The 15140-nt window shown below is 26.8% G+C and overlaps 1 protein-coding gene across 4 annotated transcripts in view; it reads left to right on the top strand.

Moving 5' to 3' along the window:
• Window positions 1-15140, top strand: part of mv (lysosomal-trafficking regulator mauve) — a 132028-nt gene that overhangs the window by 93173 nt on the left and 23715 nt on the right. For 3 of the 4 annotated variants that reach the window (XM_087158776.1, XM_087158773.1, XM_087158774.1), the window contains 10 exons: window positions 977-1051; window positions 1181-1312; window positions 5128-5283; window positions 6434-6510; window positions 8399-8587; window positions 11105-11241; window positions 11330-11435; window positions 12382-12443; window positions 14693-14736; window positions 14878-15021. In XM_087158776.1, coding sequence (XP_087014902.1) covers window positions 977-1051; window positions 1181-1312; window positions 5128-5283; window positions 6434-6510; window positions 8399-8587; window positions 11105-11241; window positions 11330-11435; window positions 12382-12443; window positions 14693-14736; window positions 14878-15021 — 1122 coding nt within the window. The remainder of the gene's footprint in view (window positions 1-976; window positions 1052-1180; window positions 1313-5127; window positions 5284-6433; window positions 6511-8398; window positions 8588-11104; window positions 11242-11329; window positions 11436-12381; window positions 12444-14692; window positions 14737-14877; window positions 15022-15140) is intronic. The other variant, XM_087158775.1, reaches the window with a different exon arrangement.

Below are 15140 nucleotides of genomic sequence, written 5' to 3'. Positions count from 1 at the left end.
TATATATAAATAATGATGAAGTCTGCTTGAAGTAACCCAGAATAAATGTTTTTTTTTTTTTTGTATATATTTCCTGATCTAAATTGATTAATTTTTCATTTGATGGCAAATTTTTTCTGTTCAAATTTGCTGAAAGCTTTAAGCTTTGATTAAAACTATGATTTTATTTTTTCAATGAATAGTTTATAATTATTATATAATGAATTTAACCATTAGAAAGAAAAAGTACTTTTTAAATACAATATTGTTTTTAAATAATATTACACATTATTAATATATACATCAGAGATAATACTGGTATAAGTAAAAAATTCCGAAGAAAAAAAAACCTTGTTTAAGAAAACCAACTAGTCTCCAACATTCCATGAGTGAATTCTATTCATTCTTACTTATTTCCATCTCCTTCTTTTTTTATATAACAAAGCAATATTTCTGTGCTTTTTTTTCAATTCCTACTATTTTTGCTTTTTTACCTTCAATTGCTTTTTTTTATTCAATTCCTACTATTAGTTCACACTCTCAATATATCTTGTTCAAATGTTCATAAGTTAATTAAATACTTTTTATTCGTCCACTCAAGTTCAAATAAATTTTTTGAAACTTCTAGTTTACGATACTTGATGTTAATACAGTTTTTTCAAATATTAATTCATTAATTAAATTTAATTAACTAATTTTAGTTTTATATGGGAGAAAAAATCTTAATTATTTAATAAAAAATAGCTAAAATAAAAAATTTTCTTTGTTGACTTACGTAGGAATTGGTTTTAGAATTTTTTTATTTTATTTATTACTTCTTTTAAAATCTTTTTAACCATGTACCTAAGTTTCTAATCTTTCATAAAATCTTTCATTATTGAACACTACAACTTTTTTTTTTATGCATTTGTAAGGATGCTATATAAATACCTTGTCTAATGACATTATGTAGCTATACAGATAATTTTACAACAAAATGTCTTTTACTTTTTTTCAGGTCAGAAATATAAATACAGCTAAACAGGAATATTCCAATCTTATGTTTTGCATAAAGGACTCATTGAAAAACCAAGTAATTTGAAATATATTCCCTTCATCTCTTTTTTTTAAAGCAATTTCACATGCATACTCATAAATCAACTTTGTTGTTCATGTTTAGCATGAAGTTATTTAATAATTTTTTTTTCCTTTCTCCACTTAGCTTGGTCTTTTAATATTTTCTTTTTTGTCACCAAGTCAAGATGTTTTTATTAAAGAATATGTGGTAGATGTTTTATCAACTCACCCCTTAAGTAGCAAAATTCTACGACTAGTTATTTTTACTATTACCAAAGTGAGTGAGTTTATTTCTTCGTTTGTAATAATGCATTTCATATTTTTTTCTTCTATTATGCTTAAATTGTATATAGTAATCTTTCCTTTGAAAACAACCCCATACAGTACCAAATGTCATAGTTACATACAAATACATTACATTGAAATATTTCACTGGTTGCAGAAACGTAACCTAACGTTGCAAGTAAATTTCCTGTCTATTATGAAAACATCAAAATGTCATAACAAAAAAAGAACAGTGACATAATTGTGGTTCTTTTATTTAAAACTTAAAGATTGCAAAAAGATAACACATAACTTCTCATGTGCTTGCTCCTGAAAGGTTTCTGAAATCTAACTGCTTACCTACCAACTCTACTGGATTTTGCCAGTTTCTCCTGGTTTTTGTACATTTTAGAAAATTCTCTAAAATTGAGTAAGATTCCTAAGGAAATCCCTATTGAAATAGAATTTTTGTACTGATTATTGCTTGCTTGCTTGACTATTTAAATAAGTATTACTAATACATAAAGAAGTGAACCTCATTTATAGAAATCAGTTTGAAACTTTTTTGTTCTAAAATTAAATTGTTCAGTTTATTTTTACTCAAAACTCTCTTTTTAAATTAATTTAAAAGATTCTTTTAACTATCTTTTATTAAATATTAATATTAATCATAACTGGAAAATATTGCAGTTTTTCTATTTTGATGACTATAAAAATCCCTAGAATTCCCTATGTGTAGAATATTTAGTACATTTTGCAACAATTATCATGAAATTTATATTCTTAAAATTTACTGAATTTTTTTTTTCTATCCATGTTGGCAGCTATATATCTGAAATCACAGTTTGATTCAATAAAGCTTAAAATAAAGTAACAGCAATCGGGTATCAGATTCAGTGGCAAATATTATTGAAATTTGGAAAATATAGTCCCATTAATTTAGTCAGGAGAGTTGTCGACAGTTGGGCCTTTTAATGTTTAATTCAATTTTTTATAATAGCTCTAAAACTAATCGCAGAATTCAAAAATTCTCGCCTCATTTATGAAATTCGTTTGCCCATGGAAAAAAACAGATTTTCATTAATTAGTTTAAAAAATTATTACTGTATTTAATATTGAAAATTTCCAACTGTTTAAGCTTACAAATTTTTACAACTTTTTAAACTATCTAATTTGAAATGACAAAACTAGATATCAACTAGTGTTGAACGAAATTAGTTGAATAGTTTCTAGGTTAAATATTTTTTTAAAAAAGTGGTATTTTTAATTTCTCAGAAACTTTTTGATCAATTTGTTTGATTTTGTATTTAGTCATTTAAAATTGCATAGTTTAAAATGAATCGAAAATTTAAATGGCCTTTTTTCAGTTATTAAAAAGTAATAAATAGCTTTAAAAAATTATTTTTTCTTTGAAATTGTATTTAGATTCTCGAGTTTCATAAGTAGAGGTAAGAATTACCTGAAATGGTAAATCAGGATTTAGAGCTATAATTGCAAAGAATTTAAAAAAAGCTCTAACTTTCAACCTTTGTTATGACCAAACTAGTGGGATCACATTTTGAAAATAGCGGTTACCTTGCCCCCCCCCCCCCCACATTTGATAGCAATTTGATCTAAAAGAGCCATGCTTTTTCGGAGAATGTATGTTTTTATTTCTGATTTTGTAACTTAATTTATAGTTATCACTAAATAATTAATATATATGAGGTTAACTACCAGCAAAGATGTATGTAATTCGCTACAGGTTCTGCATGGTTAAAAAAACAATTTTTAAAATGTATTCATGAAGTGAAAATTATTTTCCTTAAGAAGCAGTAATTCAAACCAAATTTTGAAACATTTTGAATTTTTTATAATTGTTTTAGCTTATAACCTTTAATTACTTATTGTCAGAAATTATATAGTTAGTTAATATCTAATAAATTGTCTAGTTTAAAAAAAATATAAAAATAAAATTTGTTTACTTTTTGTTTTGAAAAAAAAAAACTATGATTTCTTCATTTATACTTTTAACTATTCAACTTAAAAAAAACTAAACAGAAATATCATTCCATGAATTAAATGATAGGTTTAATTACTTACCACTTATTAAACCTTAAATATTATCTATTTAATTTTCATTTAATAAAACTTTTTTTTAAAAAAATGTTTTTTTTTTAGATCATTTGGCTAAAACCTGAAAATAAACTTACAACACTCAATTATTCGCTGGTCAAAGAACATTAAAATACTTTTTGCTAGATTTTTCAGTCCACTTTCCCAAAAGAAAAAAAAAACAATGTAAAATAATAAAAATTTAAAAAACAAATTGTAAAAGATGCCATTGTTTAGGTATTTAAATTATGTTAGGCTTAAGTTTACTAACATAAAACCTACTGTATGTCCTGGATTGATATTAAGGTGTTTTCATATTGTCTAACATAATCCTTAATCAATTTTTTAATTTAGTTGCACTCAACACATTTAACGAATCAACGGAACAGCAACTCACACATTAAAACACACTTCAAAATCATGGTTTTGACTGTTAGAAATTTAACTGTGAATAAACAGGAAACTTAAGAAAGAGAAATCCTCTAGTTACAATATAAAGTTTTATTAATCATTTTAGATGCCATTCCTAAGGAGTGAAAGGAGGGGGTTAGTGACAAGAAATGCGACATCTCACATTATTTTTACTTGTTTTATATTTTTTATTTTAAAAAAAGGCAAACCTAATCATTATTATTGCTGATAAACGTCTTTAAAAATAAATTTTGAATAATGATTTTTACATGTGTTTTATTTTTGTGCGGTTATTGTATGTTTGCATGATATAGTGTTACATATGACAAAGGAGGGTAATAGGTATGATAACATGCGAGCCCTTGTGACAAAATGATCCCCCTTTGATCTTTTTTTTTTATCTCCTCCCTTGTGAAGAGAAGATCAAAAATATTGAAAAAAATATTTTGAATATTGAGACACCATTCATGGACAGTCCTTAAATCTCAAAATGTAAGAGAAAAGAAGTCTCTAAACATAATGGGAAAATATTATTTCTAGAAATACTGTTTGAGCTGTAATATTTAAAAGATCATTTGAATAATTCCGGTCTATAACACTATCGTTCAACTAACTAGGGTACTTTTAATGACGATTACGAAAGTAAATAAGAATTAACCATTATTATTGCTTGAGAATACTAACTTCAGTTTATACAGGTAAAAGTTCTAAGAAACAGGTAAATTTCCTTATAATTAAGTAGTCTTCTGAATACTAAAATAATTTTTTTCAACTTCCATGCAATACACGATATGTATGTGGACAAAATTTATAAATATTAACAGAGTATGTCGAAGTCACGTGTTGAACATGTACAGAAACTTAGAAGAATAGTAGTTGCAGAAATATTTTTGTGGGTATCTGTTCTGAAATATTTCAAAAGGGATGTCAAAGATTTGTTTCTGCACTTTTTTATATCCTTTCAGTCGTGTGATGTACGGCACAAGGGAAAAAAAGTATGTTCACCAACAATACTGTTTATTTAAGATGATTGATTTTGAAGAAGTACATAATTAAAAGTAATATTTTACAAATTATGCAAAAGTGTAATAGTGTTTGTCCTTCCAAAAAAAGAAATTCATTTCTTGTGCATATTATATTCATGCAACAAAAATTAATTCTGACCAGCATAATAACTATGAATAAATTGAATATGACTGCTGGGGTTAATTAATGGAAATTATATTGTTCTGTTGTATATACATGTGTTTTTTTTTAAATCTAAATTTTACTTACTAATTTTATGCATAAATTGTCAAAGTAAACAGTTAGTTCTATTCACAGGTTGAAATATTATTTGCATTCTTAGTTGATCTACAGGTAAATCCAGAAATGCAGATAAAAAGAAATGGTATAATGCTGTATAAAATTGTCAAAGAGATTCTTAGGGAGGATGCACGAGTTGGAGACCTCTTTAGGCAACCACAAGTAATTCAAAAAGTAAATTATAATTTTGTGTTTAGATTGTAAACTATTGTTTATAAATATTACTATTATCATAAGCGAAACGTAAAGGGGAAATAGGTTACACCATTATGATTGAATAGCAACCTATGGCCAAAAATGTTATCATGAACCTCCTCATTAGGACACGCTTTTCCTGTTCATCAAAACTTTCCTGTTCATGGTACTTTTATTTTATAAACTTCTAGCTATGTCTAATCAATTGTATCTTTCCTTGTATTACGTTTTTTCCAAATTTACCCTTATCTGAAATTAAAGTTCAAGGTTATGTCATCTTTTCGAGGAGTGACATATCTTTTTGTACCACTCATTAAGTGTTAATTAAGGCGAAGAATCCATTCAACTAAACTTTTTACTGCTTTTTTTTTTCATTTTAACTATATATTTTTTTGAAACCTTAAAAAAGCAACCTATATTACCAAAATAGTCCTATAAATCCTATTACTTTCCTACACAGGTCCGTCCTTAAAATTTATAGATTATTTTTCCATAATGTGTGAAGAATTTGTAATATTTACACTAACTGTTATAAGAAAACTTGCCTCAAGTAATAATTGAATTTTCTGTTGATAAAGTTACAAATAACTGAAATCTCTATATAAGTTACAGTAACATACTAGAAGAACGATTTTGGTAATTTGTATTCATGCAAATTTAAATTCAAACCTTGCAATACTTATTTACACGATTTTAAAATCATGCATGTGATTCATATACATTCGGTTCATATTCATACAATTTTAAAATTAATCATCAGAATTCATAATCATAGAATTCATCATCAGAATTCATAATGTAGGTTCTATACTGGCTAATGAAGGCCATTCTAGGACCAATATTCAAAAATCTAGACATCCTAATATTGGTCCCTCAGTTCATGTTCTTATAGAGACCATATTGAGCCAATTTTAAACCCAACTAGGGCCAAGGTAAAATTGTTGCTAGAGTTATAAAAATTGCTCCAATTGTTTGCTTCAGAAACCTTAAGGAAAAATTTGGTGTTAAATAATGTTTAAAAAATAAAATGAAACTGTTTATCTATTCAAGTCTAATCTATTGAATATATTATGAAACCCTAAGTAAAAACTCATATTAAGAAATTCTTTTTTTTCTTACGCCATTTTAGTTGAAATTAGAATGGGTTAAGTTATGGAATGAAGATCGGTTGAAATGGTATGCTGCATTAAATAACTCTAATGAAAAGTAAGCATTTTTTTTATATTAGATCCATATAATTAACTAATTTGATAGTATAGTTGCATCGGCTTTTTCATTGTCGTATGGAGACTGCTATATATAATGAAGTGCCGTCATATTAAATAAATTGAATGAATGAAAGGAAAATTTATATAATCCAAGATAGTTGTATTTCCGATTAAGTCAGATTACTGTGATTATAAATAATGCAAATAAATATAAATTAGTGGATTTCTAATTAACCAATAGTGCTTGCAATCAGGAATAATATTAAAATGCACCATAAGTTCATAGAAATTATTATCTGACACAAATTATTTTTAAATTCTACTCTTTTTATTTAAGGTGTATCAGCTACTGCTGTGATTTATATAACTTAAATAAAAAAGAGCAGTAGATTAATTGTATCAATCAATGCTGTGATTGATATAACCTAAATAATGTATTAATAATCTGATCATATTCAACTTATAAGACATTTTTCTCGAGATTCAGAAGACAAAGATTCTGTCTCTTTAGTTTTTTTCTTATCTAATGAATTTGCATTCAGCAAATATTTCAGTTAATGCATTGGCAAGATATGTTTATTTTAAATCTTGCATAAATTTTGTCCAGGAACAGAATTATGAAATTGTTATGCAACAAGATTTTTAATAACTACGAGCATTCTGTGAGTATCATTAAAAATGAACAACTATCACTAATTAAATTATTACCAATTTTTCAAATAATGAATTATTTTGTTGCAAAATGAAAATTAAACATAACTCAACCTTAATTAAATATAGGTATATCCAATAATAGCAAGCATAATTAGTTGAATGTCAGATTAAGTTTACCTATATAATAAAATAAAATTGGAATTTAGTGGTAGGATTTATTTCTTTGTAACAGTATGTAATAAAATAAAAACTTCTTTCTCTACGGTGTTAATATATATAATTAACAGTGTGATTTGTGCATAAACAGTTTTGCAGGACGTGAATGTAAAAAATTCTGCTCCAAACATTAGTTGCTCTGCAGAGACTTCGATTATTTTTTTGCATACGTCTCCATTTTGAGTACTTTCTGCTTTATAGGATTTTGATAGAACCTCGTGCAGCAATAATATTTTTAAGTGGTTTTCTGGTCTAGAAATTTCAAAAAATTGATTTTTTTTACTTCATTTTTCGATACTTTATACTGTGCAGTTGTTGAGAAACGATCTGGCTACGGTTGGAACCAACAAAAATGAAACACTTTTCCAAAATTTAAAATTTTTTTATGTACTTTTAAGTGCCAGAAAGAGTTGATTTCTATTAACTTCTTTAAAATGCCTGCTATTTAGTATATTTTATATATTTTTTATTTTAATTATAGTTGCACTAATACAGAATCGTTAATTTTTGACTTCATCTGTATCAGACTAAAAAGAAGCGTTATCGAACTACATCTGTCCAACAGTACTTGGTGTGCATTGCCATCATCACTTTTATATGTTAATTTATAATTATTTTGGTTAAAAAAATTTAAATTGCACTTGAAACATGACAAAATAAGACTAAATCATTATATTACTCGTTCTTTCATTTAACTTAGAAAAAATGCTAAACATTAGTCAAGACCAGACCAGAAAACAACCTTAATCTATAGTTTTTTTTTTTTTTTTAACATTAAAAACCATTTTTGTTAGCATTTTAATTCTTATATTGAATATTTGTGTTTTTACAGAATTTAAAGTAATGACTTTTAAAAATATTTCTTCAAATCTGAATCAGATGCTGCAAAATTGGTTTTCTCATTTTTTTTTCATTTAAATTTTGCTCAACTATTTTTTTATTTATTTATTAAAACAAACATTTTTATTAGTGTAGAGTTCTAAACTTTTGTTCATTTAACTTTCTTTTTTTTCCAGATTATTCCAGAAATTTGAATCTTTGGCTCAAGATGTGTCATCAATAGCTTTTAATATGACTCAAAAAGTATTTGAGATACAAAATAATGAAAGAAAACACTTCATAGAAGAATTGAAAAGGAAATACTATGAAGAGGCTTCTGAACGCCGAATTTGGCTAAGACTCATTGAACAAATGACGCATGAAAAGTAATCCATTTCTTACATCAATTAGTTTTTAATAGTATATCGTTAGCAATTGTTAAAGTAATGTAGTATATTGATAGTATTAAAAAAAATTCGAAAATATCATTGACTATTGGGTGTACAAATAAGTTCCCGCCATTCGTCACAAGATGGCACTACCAGAGGGTTATGTAGAAATTGACAGGTGTTAAACATCTTATTGTGAGTTTGGTCATCTGGTAACAACATAGCCTTAAAGATTTGGTGATTCCGTATTTGCATTCTGTAATTGTTTTTGTAGTGAGTGGGGTTTCAGAAGTTTAAAAATGGTGAGTTTGACGTGGAAGACAAAGAACGCAGTGGAAGGTCGAAATTGTAGCAAGCAATTTCACATCGTTTAAAATTGTTGGAAATGATCCAAAAACAAGGAAGTTGGGGTACATACAAACTGAAGCCAAGAGACATGGAATGTCGTTTTTGAAGGAAAATTGATTTTGCTATTTAGAAACACTTCAATGGGAAGTCCTACCCCACCCGCCGTATTCGCCAAATCTTGCCTCTTCAGATTATCAGCTATTCCAGTTGATGGCACATGGTCAGTCTGAGCAGAAATTTACATAATTTGAAGAAACCAAGGAATGAGTCGATTCCTGGATATCCTCGAATTAAGAAGAGTTCTTCCGACGTGGTAGCCGGCTCTCAGAAAGATGGGGAAAAGTAGTGTCTAGTAATGGAGAATACTTTGATTAAAAGATATTGTATCGTTTTTTTTCACAATAAACTGCTAATTGTTTATAGAAAACGGTGGAAACTTTTTTTTTCCCACTGCCCACCTGTGTTAACATCCGCCAATTCAGGCATATACATTGCGATTTTGTTGGCCTCTCTTTCAGGGGCATCATAGTAGGTGGGCCAAAGTTGGTCCCACAGTGAGGACAGATAGTACAGAGAAGGAAAGAACATCCATGCCTTGCCCGGGATTCAAACCTAGAACCTTTCTGGTACAAGGACAGTTCACTGTCCCCTACACAGGCCGGTCATCGGAAACTTATTTGTACACGCAATTAAATACCAATCCTTAAAACCTACATTATTTTAAATAAGTGAAGTTTTAAGTTTTTTAAATTAAGGACATTTTATATTAAAGATTAGTAAAGCTATTTTAATCTTATTACAATGGCTATTCAAAAATTTACTTATAAATTAGTGGGGCATTGCCTGTGATGTCCTGCACTGTATATGTCTCAAGTTGTATCAGTGTTCGATCAGTGGTTCTACGATTAGTTTTTCAGGATGGCCAGCGAACAGGAAGATCTTTTGTCAATCTTATTAAAATCAAATAAAGGAAAGGAAATTCAGTTAGAAGAATATTATTTCTCCAGAGAACTAGTTTATGTCAATCTGATGAAAATCAAGTTAAGGCCAGAGAATTAAATTAGTGGAATAATATATAGTCGCAGCTCTATTTAAAGAAGACGCTAAATCCTGATAATAAGTTCGTTATGTGGAAAATTCGTTAAATAGAAAATCACCTTTTGAAATACTTAAACAACACAAAACAGGTTTTAAATTCATGAACACTATATATAATTAAAATAGAAATTGATACACCTTTATCTTGTAAACTAGTATCTACTATTTATTTTATAAATCTTAGCCGTAAAAGAAATCTGCATAGAAAACAAGAAAAGAGCAAAACATTATCCAGTGTTACACTATCATGCTACATACATTTTCACCTGAAAAAGCTAAATTTATGTATTAAATTATTGCTACATTTATTATAAAGGAAATTTTAAACATACATTACCACATGTGTTCTTAAGTTTAATTACTACTAATAAAATCCGCTAATTTTATCTGAGTTTTTAGTTTGAAATGTAAGCAAAAAGGGAAACGAATTTTTACTGCTTTTTCTAAAAGTGGCTTTGAAAATCAATTCAAGGTCGTTTGCCCCATCAACTACGTTAACAAGTTTGAAATGTTCAGAAATATTTTGGGAAATAGGAAAAGTGGATCTCAAAGAAAAGCTCGTTAAATAGAAAGTTTACTTTGCTATTTGGAGGTTATATTACAGTACAGAACCCGTTATCCGGATAGGATTTTTCTTTCTTTTTTGAAAGATTTTTACCTTACCATCATTTTGGAAATAATCATTAGTGTATTACTTCATCGTTTTTTCTTATTTTTAAGATTATTTACAATATTTTTTTTTAGTTGGATTTAACAATAAAAAAACGGCATTTTGTAGCGATTCAGAAAACCGGAAAAATCAGTTATCCAGAATAGCGATGGTCCCTATCGTTCCGGATAATTGGTTCCCTACTGTATAAAGAAATTTTCAAAATGTTCTTGGTTCCTCAAAAAACTGCAATCCAACTGAAGTTCAACTGTATTTCCAGAAAACATGGAGAATTTCTGTCACTCTCATTAAAATTGAGTTAATACCCGAGAATTTTTTTTTTAATTAACCAAAAATTAAAGGAAGTTTGTTTAAAGTATTATCTATTGTGAGTTACAAAGTTTTGCTTCATCTCTTAGGGCTGTATGGTTTCAAAATGATCTCTATCCAAATTCATGGGAATTGGACCCGACTGAAGGACCCTCTCGTGTCAGAAGAAGATTCAAGCGATGCTTCCTGAATCTGGATTCAAGATTCCTGAGGGTGGATACTCAAAGTATTTATTTTTATTTATATTTATTCAATTTCGAGTAATAAATTGTTAGTAACTTATATTTTGATGTAATTAGTGTTACCATTTTCAGCAAAATTGAATAGAGATTTGCCATTTGTGAATTTGCTTGTGAATCGAAATGAATTTCCAGATTCTGCTGCTGTTTTGCATCGATTACACAGTCATGAACAAATACAGTTAGTAGAACTATGTTAATTTTAGTTTTTAGTTGTTCTTTTTTTTTCTTCAATTCCTACTATTAGTTCTCATTTTGCCTATATCTTGTTCAAATTTTCAATCGTTAATAAAATACTCTTTTTTCATCCACTCAAGTTCAAATATATTTTTTTAAACTTGTAGTGGATTACACTTATTGTTAATGCAATTTTTTCAAATATTAATTCATTCATTAAATTGAATTATTTTAGTTTTATATGGGAGAAATTTTTTTTATTATTTAATAAAAAGTAACTAAAATGAAAATTTTCTTTGTTGACCTAAGAAGGAATTAACTTTTAAAAAAATTTATATTACTTGTTTATTTTTTATAGTTATTTATTTATAAAAGGGATTATATATTTATTTGTAATATATATTTATTTAAGAGATAAATTACTTAAGTAGTTTGACAAAAAAAAAATCAACTTTTTTTATTTAATTGATACCTTGAAATGGTTTAACAAGCTTATGAGCAAGAAAAATGTCTGTACTCATGACAAACCTTAAAGCATTTTATTATAGGAAATAAAAAGCATTTTATTATTTTCTTTCAAGTTCTTTAAGGATTGATTATGAAAGAAATTATGGACTATGTTAATCTTCATCTATCATAAGTTACCCCAAGATAAAATAGAGTTATTAGTGAATTGCTACAATTTTATCCCCAGTAGAATGTTATCTATGATAGAATGTAATGAATACCACTAGTTGATTCATTGCTGTTTTTGCGAAAGACCGAGAGAGCTGTGTAAGTTCATCCGATTTTGAGCGCTGGTGGTGAGAGCTGTATTAAGTTCATTGGGCTTTAACATGTCTTATATACTAGTGAATTGATATTTAATAATTGTTATGGTAGTTACTCAACGCATTCAATCTTAAGTGTTTGTGGGAAATTATTAATTGCTTTATTCTTTTTTTTTAAAGGTATACCTCCCCATGTAAGATAGTGACAGCTTTTGATGAAGCTAAGGTAGAAGTGCTAGTAGGTGTGTTATTTTATTTTCTTCTCTCTGACAATAATTATTATGACTATCTAAATTATGACCATTTATTCACTTTATCACTTTGTAAACTTTTTTTATACTTTATTATCATTATTTTCTTTCTTACTACTTTTAAAAATTTCAGTACTTTTAAATTGTTTTGTGAGATAACTCAATAATATATAGAGACAAGATTTTTAAAAAAGCATAAAGTAAGGGGATTTTAATATTTTAAATGCAGTAAAAAATATTATGTTTAGTTATGTAAAAAAATTCTGATTTGTCATCTGAAAAAACTTTTAATTCATCTCCTGATGATTTTATTTACAAACAATTAAAATCAAAATTCAATTATCTCGGATTTTTTAAATATTATGAATTTAGGGACGATGTAATAATTTACGTCTGACAAAATATTTAGCTTCAATACTCATTGTATTTAAATTTCAAAATCATTTTAATTGTTTTTAATCATTTCATTGAAAAAAGTCTAAACCAAAGTAACAAATAATAATTAACTTTTTTAGAGGCCATTCACTAATTTACATTTGTAATATGTATTTTATTAGAGTTTTCTTAGTTTACTTAATTCTCAACACATCTTTATAAATTTGGCATGATCAATAATATTAATCTTGTTAATGTTTTATTGAATATACTTTTATCAATAACTTTTATTTAAATCTAAAAGATGCACTCAGTAAACTTTTTAAATAATAGCTAAATTTATTAATATTTTGAATTAATTTTTTTTGCATAATTAAATAAAGTAATTATTAATTGAAAGATGGAATGAGCCACTCAATATTGAATATCTTTGAAATTATGTATTAATTATTTTTATAATGGCTAATCTAATCAAGAAAGAGTTCTTTGTCAAAAGCTAGTTATTTTATCATGATCATGTTAAGTCTGGAAAAATTTTATTTCTGGCGCATATCCTAATTACAGGGTTGTGATTTGGATGTCAAAACTGGTTTTTGACTTGACACATCAAAAGCCTGTTGAAAAGTGTAAAAATCAGACAAAAACTGTCAAAAACCTTGGTGAAGTTTCTTTATTAAAGTTGGGGAAAATTTATTAGACATTAAATCATGCACAATGCTTGCATTATATACTATAATTAAAATTTATTATTATGTATCATTTATAAAAAATATAGCTAAAATAATTCAATTGTCAATTGATTTTTCTAAAAACATGGTACTCTTAATATATTACAAGTAATAACTATGAGTTTTTAATTATTATCAATCTAAATGTTGATTTTAAATATTTTATGCTGCAATTTAGACAGATTTTTTTACATTAAGTAAAACTAAAGTGGTTGCCAATAATTGTCTGATCTCAACTTATCAGAAAAATATTTTTTTTTTAATTCTTAATGTTTGTTATTATATTACTTATGTGCAAGTATTTATAATTTACAAAAAAATATAAATGTTTGTTTGAGTGAGTTAGTAACTTAATCAATTCAAGGATTTAATTAAGTTGCTATCAATATTTAGTACAGTTATTAGAATAAATTTCCTAATTACGTGTTACTTTATTTGTTATAATAGTTTAATAGGTTAACATTCTAGTCTATACATCTGAGCATCAATCGATGATTTTTATTTATAATTATCTAATATTTTATACACCAAAATTTGGGTTTTTGTCTGTTATTTTCGAAACAAAGAGTTTAATGTTAAAATAATTCAAGAACATAATTCATGGAACACTTATAATTTTGCGTGTATGTTAATTTAAAAATACATCACATTTATAATAGCTAATAATTATCCTTATGCCGAAATTTTGGGTTTTTGACAATTGCCGAAAACTATGTATGTCAAGAGGCTTTTTTTTTACATGATTGTTAAAACCATCAATTTTCAAAAATTTTACCATCCCTGTTTTATTATAATATTTTGCTTGAATAAGTGCTTTAAAATATTCTTTGAGTGCTTGAAAATATTCTTTGAGTGCTTGAAAAATGCTTAAAAGGTGCTTATTTTTTGTTGAAAAATTATTTATCTCCTAAGTAGGTCCAACCAAGTTAAATATTGTATGTTCGCTTAGGTAAGTTCCACCCAAAAAGAAACCACCCATGTTTTGGATTTGAAAACTCATGTGATTTGTCTGTTATTGAAAAACTATTGAATTTTAGTGTTTTTAACTGTCTAAATCTTCATTTAAAGTCAATTATTTAATGAAAGGAATATTTTGAGAATTATTAAGAGCTAATTGACAATTTTTTCCTTATGTAGGTGCTTATCATATTCATCTTATTGGGGAGGAAACATCTTCTTATGTAAGTCCATTTATATATTTTGTTATTACATTTGCTTGTCCATTTTCTTTATTTTATGTGAAATTCACTTTTTGATTAAAAATAGTATTTTTAAATGCTGTTTTTGTTTTTATATGGTAACAAAAGTTTACTTCTTTGTAGGGTAAAATAAGCCAAATATCTGAAAGTTGGCCCTTTGAGACTATCAAAGAAATAGTTCCACGACGATATGAACTTCAAAATAATGCATTTGAAATATTTTTGACTAATGGGCTAACTTATCTAATAGCTTTTGAATCAGAAAAGGTATGTTATTAAACACATGTTCATTTCAATTCATGTATGTTCATTTATTTTTTTGGTCCTAGTTGCTGTGCTTTACAGATTACAGTGCTGATTGTATTCCTAGTGTACCCTGGAATTCC

The sequence above is a fragment of the Parasteatoda tepidariorum genome, chromosome 3 (genome assembly GCF_982258835.1).
Source record: "Parasteatoda tepidariorum strain Cologne lab strain chromosome 3, Ptep-v5.0, whole genome shotgun sequence".
Lineage (NCBI taxonomy): Eukaryota > Metazoa > Arthropoda > Arachnida > Araneae > Theridiidae > Parasteatoda > Parasteatoda tepidariorum.
This window is presented reverse-complemented; position numbering and strand designations above follow the sequence as displayed.